We start from the raw sequence: 14,005 nt of genomic DNA on the forward strand, positions 1-14,005 counted from the left end.
TATTAAAATTTCAGAAGGCAATTTAGTAGGAGATCTGTTTTGTTAAGACAGTAACAGAGTCCCAGGATATGCTCTCTGAACACTGCTGTTGTAATACACACTAAAAACAGACAGCTGGGGAACACAGATAAGGTTCTCACTTTCCAGGACTCTATGATACAGGTTTTGTTGACTGACACTGAGTAAACAAATTTATACAGTATATACAAACAGGTTTCAGAGTAGCAGCCGTGTTAGTCTGTATTCGCAAAAAGAAAAGGAGTACTTGTGGCACCTTAGAGACTAACAAATAAATCTGTTTGTCTCTAAGGTGCCACAAGTACTCCTTTTCTTTGTACACAAACAGTACCACAAAACTAAGCTGCATAGCTTAAAGAAACATAGTACATTATATCCTATAGTTAACTATTATATATTTATATAAATATATATAGGCTTGTCAGGAGACTGAACAGTTTCCATATGAGATGCCTGAAAAAGTGGGAAGACAAAATATGAAACACAGAGGTGCTGGAGCATGCAGGACTGACACTTAAAAACTATTATCAAGAAAAGGAGGTTGCAGTGGCTTGGTCACGTCAGGAGAATGGGAAGAGATTGTATCCCCAAGAATATTTTGTTCAGGGTGATGTGAGGTGGCTCTAGAAAGCGGGGTTCCCTTTATGACAGAACCATGACGTGTGCAAAAATGATATTAAGTCATTCAACATCAATGTAGAAAACTGGGAGGGGTGCGCGCAGAATCCCGTTCAATCTGGAGGGAGTATCTGGCACTGGGTGCAGCTCAACACGAAGCAGCTTTAATTCAGAGGATAGAAGCAATGCGAGAAAGAAGAAAGCAGCGTGCTATAATCTTGGACTTCAACTCAGACAGTACATGGATCTATGAAATTTGTAACAAGCTGTGTTGCTCCCTAACTGGGCTTGTCAGCTATAAACTGATTCATCGGGCACCTGACTAGACCTTTACGTGTACAGCATGATCCGGTGGATCGACGGTTGCCTATAACTATCGTATATGTACACAAATAAATATTAACTCAGAGCTCTCCTACTACATTTAATCTCCATACCACACTACAATGTGTCACATAATGTAAGCCATTGGGGTGTGGCTTGTGTTAATTACACTACTGTTATATCATTACGGGAAACAAGGTTACATAATCTATTAAGTACACAAAATACAAACCCTGCAACTTTAAGTTCCCATTGTGCCAATACCACAAATAATGCTCAGTGGTTTGAGCATTGGCCTGCTAAACCCAGGGTTGTGAGTTCAATCCTTGAGGGGGCCATTTAGGGATCTGGGAGAAAAATTGGGGATTGGCCCTGCTTTGAGCAGCGGGTTGGACTAGATGACCTCCTGAGGTCCCTTCCAACCCTGATCTTCTTCTATGTGAATGTCCTTTTTCACAGAGTTAGATTGTGTAAAACTTACTCATGTTGGTGAATAATCTAGCCAATGGTGATCACTATTAGGGTGCCAGATATCAAACTGTAAACAAAAACACTAATGTTAAATTGACCTTTTGAACCTATTGACCTACAGAGGGATAAGCTATATTAAGTCAATATTTGTACAAAGAAGTTACAGAAGTCGTACACCTCACTACACATTTTAACATTAGATTATGTCTGAGGAGTGAGGCAAGACTATCAGTCTATGTTATAAATTTGTGATGAACAGGCTGAAAAAGTGAGAATAAGTTATAAAGTATGAAAATATTTGTTTATGCTTTAGGTATCAGTAATGATGCAGTGTTTAAATCATAACTCAATATCCAATACTGCAAATATAACAACACTAGCTGTTTGCATGGTTCACATTCATAGGATTCTGCAGCTGTATTTTAAATCTGTATGACCGAACAAGCACACGGTCTTTCCTCAAACTGTAATGCTTGGTCCTAATCCACTCTCAGATATCTTATGCACAGATGAAGAAAACCACTTGATTTCTTCCTGGAGTCAAACACTTTCATCTGTTTCAGTGTTCTGTTTTAACTGGAGGAGATAAATGCCTCCATTTCAAGTGCATTTAATTACAGTATAGGAAGAGGAATTCTGGGGTAGGTGTGGTAGAATATTATGTGACATTTTTAAAATATTAGCAAAGTCCCTTTAATTTAAAATCTATTCTTTGCAAAAGAATATCCTTGGGATAAGTTTGAATTACATTTTAAACGTCGCAATTCCAACTAATTAAATGTCTCTTGTGGAAGTTATTTCTTGCTTCAGGACATTCCTCTGTGAATGGGAAACAACACTGGGATAACATGAACTTGTCAGTGCTTTACAAAACCAACAGATAAGAAGTACACATACTCAGACATCTTATCAGTAAAAGTTAACTTCATAATGTTTTATTGTGTTCACCAAATTAACACAGTTGCTAAAAACCTCTAGACCTTATTGCTAATTAATCCTGTACAGCCTGGGTGCCACTGGTCTTACATTCATTGTCCTGTGTCTGACACTCTTCACAACAAAGCGGGTGGGATCATGATCTTGGTGTAATGCAGCAGAGCAGTGAAGAGATTAAAGCAGGGATGGAAGACAACAAGAAATACTCCATCTGGCCCCACGTACAATCGCAGTTATAACCTGGGTCAGGAGAGGAAGATCCCCCAACAGAACAATAACCTCCAGTTACCATATAAACCAAGTTGTGAACAATTTTCATGACTGAAAAAATATTCAGTTATCCCAGGAGATTTTAACTGTTTGGAAACTGCTCTATAGAACATTTTCCCCCAGACAAACCCTTCTTCCCCGCAAAAAAACCCCCCCACAAAACACCCCTCCACTTTTCAGGAGTCAATATCAATTCTGTATGCAATAATTCAGTAGGGCTAGACACTGCTTAATAAACTGCATAAGGACAACACATAGTTGCACAGTCCAAGGAGTAGGGAAGAATTAGGACTATAAGGAATCAGAGCTCCCTCCCTGCTTCCCCCTTTGCCCAGCAGGGGGAGCGGGGTGCAGAGGGGCAAAGGATGAAAGGAAATAATTAATCCAGAGCCCATTATTGAATATATCATATTCTTTCTTGGCTAATATGTCAGGGGGAGAGATCAAGGTTCTTCCCTCCCCTCACTAGCCACCTGCCCAGGGATAGGTGTGTTGCAAGAGTATCAGGCACAAAGTCCCTTCTCTCCACTCATGCCCATGCCCAAGGTCTAGCAAGATCAGCCATGCAGGGAGGTGAGGAGTTTTCTGTCTTATATATTTCTGTCTTCTCAGGATTGCCCAGCAGGGTTACACAAAGAGTCTGTTACAGTCTGTCCAGCCATTCCATTCTCCTGTAGCCAAAAAGGATATTCAGCTATGTTAATGTGGCTGTTAGATTCATACTAGTGCAGTAACAGGCAACAGGTTATACATGGGAACATATGTTTTTCTCCCAGAAATCCCATTAAGATTGTCACAATGAGTTTAGCTAGTTAAAACTAAAAAACAGAGGCCCTAAGACTAATGAGATACTAAGTACTGGGATGGGTGCATGTAATCAATATGTAATGCTAGCATATTCACGAGGAGAATGGGATGCCGCATAGGGCAAATATAATTGTGAAGGAGCATGCTAAGACTTAGGAGTCATTCTGCAGAGCCCCTACCTGGAAGGTAAAATAAAAAGGCAAGAGGGTCAATGACAGCACCACAGGAACCACACTGCATAGACATTGCATTCTGGGAGGAAAGGGTTTGGAACAGAAAGCCAGAAATCCCTGTTGTAAGACAAATGCAGGAACAACTGAATCCTGTCAGTTATGTCCTATCCAAACACACAAAAGGTGCCAAGTTCAGAATGATAACTCAACCATTACATGGGTATATAGTAAGCCACTTAACTCTAGTAACAACTCAGCAAGAGGAACAAGATAATTGCATAAGTGTACATCATTGAATGGGAAAGACAGTTTTCATCAATGGTCTTCTGGAGAATACGAGCAGTCACTGTTTAATGAGTGAACATGCTGACAAAAATTCAATAAATTTTACCAAACTTATCTGTATTGGGGTAGCACCTAGAGGTCCCAATCAAGAACCAGTAACACATCAAAGAAAACAAGCTGAATTTGTGTAGAGCGGACCAAAGTTATCAGAGTAGACAACCACTGTAACCCATGCTAAAAGAGTGTGGCTCTTTGTTCCCCCTCCAGATGCTACACCACAAGGACAGGGTTATCACCTCACTCTTGCCGCCAAGCTTTAGCAGTCTCATTAGCCTCCATACTTGACCTAGCCACTGCAGCAGGACAAACAACCTGGCCCGCCTTGATTATCATGCACATTGTAGGGAGAGTGGTCACTTTGGATGAACTATTACCAGCAGGAGAGTGAGTTTGTGTGTGTATGGGGGTGGGGGGTGAGAAAACCTGGATTTGTGCTGGAAATGGCCCACCTTGATTTTCATAGACATTGTAAGGAGAGTGGTCACTTTGGATAAGCTATTACCAGCAGGAGAGTGAGTTTGTGTGTGTGGTTTTTGAAAAAGGGGGGGTGGGGGGGTTAGAAAACCTGGATTTGTGCTGGAAATGGCCCACCTTGATTATCATACACATTGTAAAGAGAGTGGTCACTTTGGATGGGCTATTACCAGCAGGAGAGTGAGTTTGTGTATGGGGGGGCGGAGGGTGAGAAAACCTGGATTTGTGCTGGAAATGGCCCAACTTGATTATCATACACTTTGTAAGGAGAGTGATCATTTTAGATAAGCTATTACCAGCAGGAGAGTGGGGTGGGAGGAGGTATTGTTTCATGGTCTCTGTGTATATAATGTCTTCTGCAGTTTCCACAGTATGCATCCGATGAAGTGAGCTGTAGCTCACGAAAGCTTATGCTCAAATAAATTGGTTAGTCTCTAAGGTGCCACAAGTACTCCTTTTCTTTTTGCGAATATAAACTAACACGGCTGTTACTCTGAAAATTGAAATAATAGGTTACACCTTTATAACTCCTTATGAAAGGTGGTGATTTAGTTTCTTAAAACAATACAATTGGGACCAGAGAACAGCCTTTAGACTCATTCCATTAAGGCCTCAATGTTGAAAAATATGCACGGTCTACCGCCACATGAAAATATCCAGTAACATATAGGTGTGGATAATGAGGAACTGGCATTTTTTTGAATGGCAGGCTGAGTGAAACATGCTAAGAAAGTTTAGGTATTGTCTATCACCTCGGACCAAAAGCAGGCTATCACCGTGCAACACAGGTGTGGGACAACAACAAAAATCATATGTGCACAGCAAGACCTTGAGAATAGAAAGCGTCATTGCTTTATGCCTTCAGTCTTATAACAGTTAATAGGTACTACAGTACCTTGACTGTTGAACTACTGCCATTGCATAAAACTGAGCAACGGAGGGACTATAAAGAGGTAACTCCACTATATGGAGCTACTTCTGCTCCTTCACCACCAAAATGGCTATTGTCTAAACAGTCATTAACCCAGACACAGGAACATATACATTAGTGACTAGTGTATACCTGTTTAACTTATTTTTTCATCCCATCCCTAGTGAAAAACAAACAAAAGAAGCTGCTAATATGGGTTAAATTTGATTATAGCATACATATATTACTGTCAGCTGAAAAGTGATGAATCCCTGATGTAGGGCATTTTATGGAATCCTATGAGGTTTTGTAGGATAACTGGGAGAATTTTGGATGGTTTTTGAGAACTACATTAACTACATGCATCATCTGAGGTATAAAATCCTACTCTTTATGTATATACACATTACTCACACTTTTCACTTTAATTCATGTATTCTGTACCAGTCATCAATTAAAAAAGAAATTATAGTTAAGTCATAACAGTATGTATACATTTACTAAAAGACATTTGAAAAAAAAATTATTGTGCAAGTTTAATTTCTTAAACACCTTTTTTTTTAAGCAGCTGTTGTAAATAACTAATACCGCTCCACTGAAATTCTTTTGTGAATGTCAGTAACAATTACAATCTACTGGTAATACTAACTGCCTTTCTTGCAGTATTAATCCTGAGTCCCTCCTTCCTAGTATTTGAAAAAGTTGACTGAAACAGACAAAACCTTCTGGAGCCTTAGAAAATGGGTATGCGTGTGATTTGCAGGTGTAACACATCCTCACCTTGATATTAGGTTTTGACAGTAGTTTCAACAGCTCTCCGATCTCAGTGTTCAGTGGCTTGCTCTGCAGCTCCTCAGCCAGCTGTGAGGGAGATTGAATTGACACAAAGAACATTAGTAAGAGCATTGTTTTACCCAGTGCCTCAGTGACAACTGAGAATCTATCCTGTTCAAGGTTATTACTTTCCAGTGTGTTCAAACAGAAGCCAGCATGAAGAAAAACAGACTATCAATCATTGCGCTTCTTTTCTGGCCCTCGGTGGACCAGATTTAAGCCAGGCTTTTCAGCTCAGTTTAACTCAAGTAATCATATCTGGCAACAGTGCAGCCAGATCGCATTCTGATTTATAGCAATGAGAGCAAATCCCAGCACTTCATTTAAGTGAATGGTCCTTTGCATGCAGACAAAGAACTGCTTGTAAAAACGACTGGATCAAACTTTGACACTGTCTATAAAAAACAGCTTCTGAATGAGGTGGTGAAATCCACACTGCTTCCAAAAACCCACAGTAGCTCTGCTGTTTAGGGCTGGTGAAGAGAAGCAAAATGCCCCTACAGAGCAAGCAGTCTGAACCTTTTATTATGTTTACCCATACATGGCAAGTAGCTTGTTAAAATGTAAAGCAGGTTAATCATACTATGGCCTACAACAGGTCACCAGCTATTCAAGCATGCAAAATCTACAGAATATGTCCTAACAACAAGATCAGTAATTTATGTTTGGTAATATTACAACGTTGTGATTTGGTGAACAATAGATCAACAGTCTAACATTTAATTCCAGAGCTACTTTCCTCATGTTTGAGTTTTTATCATCACTAAATTCTTAACTAATTTGGATTTAAGATGCATATTTTTACTACTATAGGATTTCAGATGTCAGCTATTTTTCCAGGGCAGGGGAAAGCCAAAACACATTTTACATCACTGAAATCTGGTCTAGAATTATGAAGTTTTACACAGTACCTCATCCAAAACGATTTCATATAATCACTTTTTAATGTTAAATAAATACTATAAAAATGTCTCAAAGAAAAATGGTTATTTGCAGCGAGTAATTTTATTTATCTAAATACTAAAGTTAAAATTACTTTCAGTTCACAGAAATCAAACTAAAAGATTTTCAAAAGTTGCTAAATGAATAATGTAACTTTTATCCAATATATATCTCCATCATACAATTATAAAATCCTAAACATTAAAAATATAAAAACAGCTAATAAGAATAATTTCCATATATTTTCCATTATCCTTACAATTCAGATTTAGGATTAATAAAATTGACAAGAAAGTTCACCATATACATTCTAATAACTGTTTAACTCTGACCGACACAGACAAAAGTTGATCATAAACAGCAATAAAGTACTTTGCCATATAAGAGCTAGGTATTATTATTATTATATTCATATATTAATACTATAGGCGTTTACAACGGGAAATCAGCTTAATGGTCAGCAGACTGAAGTGTTTTCAGGCACATAAAACCAAGCAACAATGCAAACTAATGACAGGTCTAGTGTACTATGGTTTTTCAGTTAGTTTTAAGAAGCTGAACATGATCTGTGAAGATACTAGCTCCTAGTGTCTTCTGTGGCAGTTAAGCACTGCAGGTTCCCTTTGTACTCTCTTGCTTTGGCTTCATACTGCTCATTACTATTGATTAAAGTCTACCAATGGCAGCTTCACTGACAAAGACACATTCCTTAATGAGTAAGATTATGAACAGGTTCAAATCAGTTTTTTTCCCTTTAAATTGTGTTACACACAAATGGTAAACTATAGCAGAGCTGATCCTCCAAGATAATGGACTATGCACAGGTGTGAATATACAAGCTTCAGAACAGTTGTATTCCATAGCAAGGAGGAAACAGAAAAACCATGACAATTTTAAAGGCTTTTTTAAAAAAACAAAAAACAAAAAAAACTTATAAACTTGAAAAAAAAAGCTCTGAATAGTTGAAAAAGCAAAAAAAAAATCTTGTTCTCGACTAAAGTCTTCAGAAGGAAATACTATTGCCATAAAAATGTAAAGCATCTACAGTAACTCTGGTGTTGCCTATAGGGAAACAGAAACTGAAGAGAATGTTTGCTGGTATGCATATAAAAGGCACCACAGCTGTTGCTACATTTTTGGAAGTAGTACGTTATTTTGTAGAGTTTTTTTTAATGTAAGGGGTTATTTCTGGTGTGACCTGTGCAGTGTACTTTGGGTATGTGTTGTTGCAATGACTGATCACCTGAACACATGGAGGATTGCAGGAACACAAGTCTCAGAGATCCTCTTCTGAAATTCTCCCTTTTAAGGGAATTGTTGCATCTTACCTAGTACATTCTTCACCTAATTTTATAGAGGACAACGACTACAGAGAGGGGAATATGAAGCAATCCTAAGAAAAAGCAAACCAGAGCCAGAGATCGTGAAAGAGGAGAGGCCATGCCAGAACAGAGGTAGGACAGAGAGGGGATTCTGGGGTGAAGACATTTGTGGGTTTAGAGAGAAAGTTGTGAAAGCCTTTACATCAGCACAGTACTGATTCAAATAACAGTTTTTAAATGATCTGGTTTCTGAGTGAGCATTTGCATTATAATAATATATTTTCTGTAGTTTTTGATTTTATGTTAACCACATAGTATAGTCTGAACACCTTGGCTTTGTGATAAGGTGTGGACAGGCCTCTGGCATAATAACTTCACCTTATAAGAAATTGGGGTATGCATGAAAATGTTTAGATTTGAAGCCTGGTTGCAACTGCTTCCTTCATAATTACTATCAAAAGCCTTAGTACCAATCATAAGCGTAAAAACAAACTCATAAAAACACTTAGTATTTTTGGGAGCACTGTTCCATGTTTTGGTTTTATAACACGCAGGAAATATGGCATTTCTTATTAATAAGAATATTTCTTTGTTTTTCTAACTATAAAACAGTTAATAGCAGCAGGAAAAGAACCATTCATTCAAAATCTGTTGAAAAACAACATCTGTTAAATTGCTAATATGCATTGTTGTTGTAGCCATGTCAGTCCCACAATATTAGAGAGACAAGGTGGGTGAGGTAATGTATTTTATTGAACCAATTTCTGTTAGTGAACGAGACAAGATTTTAAGGTACACAGAGCTCTTCTTCAGGTCTGGGAAAGGTACTCAGAGTATCACAGCTAACTAGAAGATTGAACAGGTAGCATATATTCTAAGGGACCATTCAAACTGAAGAGACCCCATTAACACCCCTCAAGCCATAGGACAAAATTTAAAAGGGGGATGGTGAGGGGTTGTGGGTTACAGATTGTTGTAATGAGTCATAAATGCAATGTTTTTATTAAGACCATGATTTTTAGTGTCTAGCTAGGCAAGGATTTAAGCTCCCAGGCTTGTCTTTTGAAAGTGTTATGCAGGATTCCTTTGAGAATGAAGATGGATAGGTCAGATATAGAGTGATATGAAAAACACCTGCAGGTGAACACTTTTCACAAAACGATCATTCTATATCTGACCTATCTGTCCTCATCCTCAAAGGAAATCTGAACAACACTATCAAAAGATGAGCCTGGACACTTAAATTCTTAACTTTGCTAGACATTAAAAATCATGATCTTAATAAAAACACTGCATTTATGGCTTATTACAATGATCTGTAACCCACTAACCCCCTCTTTTTGTCCTATGGTCACAGGGGTATTAACAGGTTTCAGAGGAACAGCCGTGTTAGTCTGTATTCGCAAAAAGAAAAGGAGTACTTGTGGCACCTTAGAGACTAACCAATTTATTTGAGCATGAGCTTTCGTGAGCTACAGCTCACTTCATCAGATGTATACCGTGGAGACTGCAGCAGACTTTATATACACACAGAGAATATGAAACAATACCTCCTCTCACCCCACTGTCCTGCTGGTAATAGCTTATCTAAAGTGATCAACAGGTGGGCCATTTCCAGCACAAATCCAGGTTTTCTCACCCTCCACCCCCCCACACAAATTCACTCTCCTGCTGGTGCTAGCCCATCCAAAGTGACAACTCTTTAAACAGACCACTTCATCTTGAATGATCCCTAAGAACAGAGGTGGGCAAACTACGGCCCGCAGGCCACATCCGGCCCACGGGAGCCTCCTGCCCGGCCCCTGAGCTCCCAGCCGGGGAGGCTAGCCCCCGGCCCCTCCCCTACTATTCCCCCTCCCCCGCAGCCTCAGCTCACTGCGCTGCCGGCGCAATGCTCTGGGCAGCACGGCTGCCTGTCCTGGTGATCTGGGCGGCGCAGCTCTAGTGCTGCCAGTCACCAGTGCTCCAGGCAGCACGGTAAGGGGGCAGGGGGGGTTGGATAGAGGGCAGGGGAGTTTGAGGTGGTGGTCAGGGGGTGGAGGTGTGGAGTCGGGGTGGTCAGAGGGCAGGGAATGGGGGGGTTGAATGGGGGCAGAAGTCCCATGGGCACCATCAGGGAGCAAGAAGCACAGCCTCCCCTAACCGGCCCTCCATACAATTTCGGAAACCTGATATGGCCCTCAGGCCAAAAAGTTTGCTCACCTCTACCTTAGAATATGTCCTAACTACTTATGTTAAACTATCTGTTCAATCATATATTTAGCTGTGATGCTTTTAGTACCTTTCCCAGACCTGAAGAAGACCTGTGTAGCTCAAAAGCTTGTCTCACTCACCAACAGAAGTTGGTCCAATAGAAGATATTACCTCACCTACCTTGTCTCTGTTATATCACTAAAAAAGAAAAGGAATACTTATGGCACCTTAGAGACTAACCAATTTATTTGACCATAAGCTTTCGTGAGCTACAGCTCACTTCATTGGATGCATACTGTGGAAACTGCAGAAGACATTATATACACAGAGACCATTATATACACAGAGGCCATTTCCAGCACAACTTGATTATCATACACATTGTAAGGAGAGTGATCACTTTAGATAAGCTATTACGAGCAGGAGAGTGGGGTGGGAGGAGGTATTGTTTCATGGTCTCTGTGTATATAATGTCTTCTGCAGTTTCCACAGTATGCATCCGATGAAGTGAGCTGTAGCTCACGAAAGCTCATGCTCAAATAAATTGGTTAGTCTCTAAGGTGCCACAAGTACTCCTTTTCTTTTTGCGAATACAGACTAACACGGCTGTTACTCTGAAACCTGTTATACCACTAACATGCTCTTAAATCCTTGAAGGCTTATTAGCTGTCAACAAGAGTGCCAAACATTTAATGCAACTCTAATCCCCCAATTCCATGTATTTTAAAGTTATACAGAATATGTTGTGTACAAGTTAATTTACAATCCCATAAAAATGTACTGATAACATATTCACACACACACAAAACTGGGTTCTAAGAAGTGCTTAGCTTGAATTCAGTAGAACTCCACACTTTACAGGAATGGGCCCATAATGTGAACTCTTCAAATTACACAAAAAGAATGACAAAAGTACTAGAAACCCCAGGTATCAACCAAAGTCAAATCTTAAAAATTACCATTACGCAGAAATCACAGATTCACATCTCTAATGCATACACTTCTTGTAGAACATATGCTATTAATTTTTTATTACATATTTAGTGTAGTAAAGATCAATGGTCTAAATTTTCAGAACTGAGCAGAGATTAGTTTGGGCACCAAGAAATAAGGCACTCCAAGAGACATCTTAAAGGGACCCGATATTCAGAGAGCAGGTGCTCAGAACTTTTGAAATCAGGACCATTTCAAGTGTTTTAAGTTGTGCACTCAAAAGATAAGGCACTCAAACTCTAACTTGGTTTACGCTGTGTGACAAGAGGTTAATGAACAGAATTTTGGAAGTACATTTTTATGACCTTTCTAGGTTGCAAAATAATTATTTGCCTAAATGCAGTTACTTCAAATAAAACATTGTTAATATAAACCTCTGATGCCACCTTAAATTTTTTATTATATTTGATACATCACAGGATGTTTATATCCTCTTACTGAAACATGATTAAATTCTCATAAATGGGCTTTTTCATGAATGTTTCAAACATAGTGATATTCTTGATTTTGTAAGATATGTTGTAACCCTAAATATGTCAATAGTTTCATGCCAGATAAACAAATAGCTTATTTAAAATGTATGGGCATTATATAGAAACAATAACTAAGCATTCAAAGAAGATTTATGAAATGCATCAAGATTCAAGGCCTCCATGTTTGAAATTAATCCTAAAACATATTGTGTTTATCAAAAGAAAAAAAAAACCCTGAAATCACCAATTACAACAAAGACTAATGGATTTCACTTAAACCACAGTTTAATAAAACATTTCTCTCTCCATCCTTCCTCAGATTCAGTCATAGTTTATACAGGTGTGTGCAAAATTCATCTGAATCCTGGAATTAACCAAACAGCAAGAAATGCAGGTTGGATTTTTTTTCATTTAAAATAAAAATTATAGTAACAGGAAATTAACTACTCTATCAATGCCGACCACTTCTATAATTTATTTTTAGTTATAAAGGTAATTTGGAAAGCTCTAATATCCATAAATCACTACTGTTTTGTTTTCAAACAGGTATTTTTTTGGACAACCCCACCTTTTTATGTATTTCATAAGCCTCATTTCTGTAGTATTATGTGTCATTCTTCTTGTCCTGTCAACAGTACAGCTATCTCATTGGTCTTTATTTTTCCAGGTATTCCTCGTCTGTGACCTTCTCAAAACACCAACAGTTGACAGCTTTTCCCTCCCAGTAGAATTCCAACCTGAAATTTCTATTACATAGTTACCAAAGCAGAACAAGAGGTTATCTTGCCATGTTTTTACAACAGGAAAGTGAATAAAAATCGAAGTAATATCAGCAATAAGCCCAGTGATGACAGCACCTTTGGAAACATTTGCAGCTTCTTATGATTTCAGCTCAGAGGATTACATTCATATGTTTGCACTATGAGGAGTTCTGCTTGCAGACAGTTTTTTGGGAGACCTGGTACCAGTGATCTCAGCAGGGGACACTTACATCATCTGCCAAGGCTGCTGCACCATGGAGTATGGGTACAGGGCTCTGTTTTTCATAGTAATGCAGTTTCTCATGAATCTGGAAGACAATTGCACAAAAAAGATAAGTATGCTTAGTAGCAAAACAAATATGACAACACAGCCTTATTGAGTTAACTGATCTGCTGAGTGTCTGTAACTAAAGAAACATCCTTTTATAAATCTGTAGGTGGCAATAATGTAGATGCAATTCATCAACCACCTCTGTTGAAGCGCTAAGAACATGAAATCAGATGGAAAAAATGTTCAGTATGTAGACCAACCCACAGAAAAACTAAACATTTGGGATTTTCCCCTCAGTTTTCTATGCCTGTATTTCTGACATATTGCTTTAAGTATCTATTACATTTTACATTGCTGATGAAAATACAAAGCATAAAGTGTTTATCCCTAAAATGAATATAAAACCTCTTGTAAATTATGATTTATTAAGTGGAATAATAGCCTGCCACCCACATTTTACAGACAGTTCAGTGGATTTGCTGCAGTCATTAAAATAATTCAGAAAGAAGGGCAAAATAGTGTTAATATGAATCCCAACAGTGCAAGAAAAAGTTGTATTTCAACAAATTAAAATACTTAGATTTTATTTTAAATTTTTACTAAATAGTGTTGCCAAAATTTAAAAAGTTTCATAGTTGTAGAATGCAACGTTCTTTGGTTTTTTTCAAAAGGAGAACACACATATCATTTAAATACCTTCTCTCCACACATAAGTGAGGTATTTTAAGTAGAATTTCCACTGCTAAATCTTAAAATAGAGAAAACATTTTTGAAAAGTCTTTAAAATCTTCCTATCTTTGAGAATACTTCATCTTTTTTTAATTTATATTGTTCACCTATCACCATTATCTAGACAAAAATAAAATAAAC

The 14,005-nt window shown here is 38.3% G+C and overlaps 1 protein-coding gene across 12 annotated transcripts in view; it reads right to left on the reverse strand.

Annotated features, from left to right (window-relative positions):
- MPP7 (MAGUK p55 scaffold protein 7) overlaps window positions 1-14,005 on the reverse strand; it is a 338,962-nt gene that overhangs the window by 119,163 nt on the left and 205,794 nt on the right. For 11 of the 12 annotated variants that reach the window (XR_012667271.1, XM_075125943.1, XM_075125948.1 and 8 more), the window contains 2 exons: window positions 13,095-13,172; window positions 6,127-6,207 (listed from right to left, as the gene is read on the reverse strand). Coding sequence is in view for 9 of the 12 variants with exons in the window: in XM_075125943.1 (XP_074982044.1) it covers window positions 6,127-6,207; window positions 13,095-13,172 (159 nt within the window). In the remaining 3 variants the exon portion in view is untranslated. The other variant, XM_075125950.1, reaches the window with a different exon arrangement.

Source organism: Caretta caretta, chromosome 2 (genome assembly GCF_965140235.1).
Source record: "Caretta caretta isolate rCarCar2 chromosome 2, rCarCar1.hap1, whole genome shotgun sequence".
Lineage (NCBI taxonomy): Eukaryota > Metazoa > Chordata > Testudines > Cheloniidae > Caretta > Caretta caretta.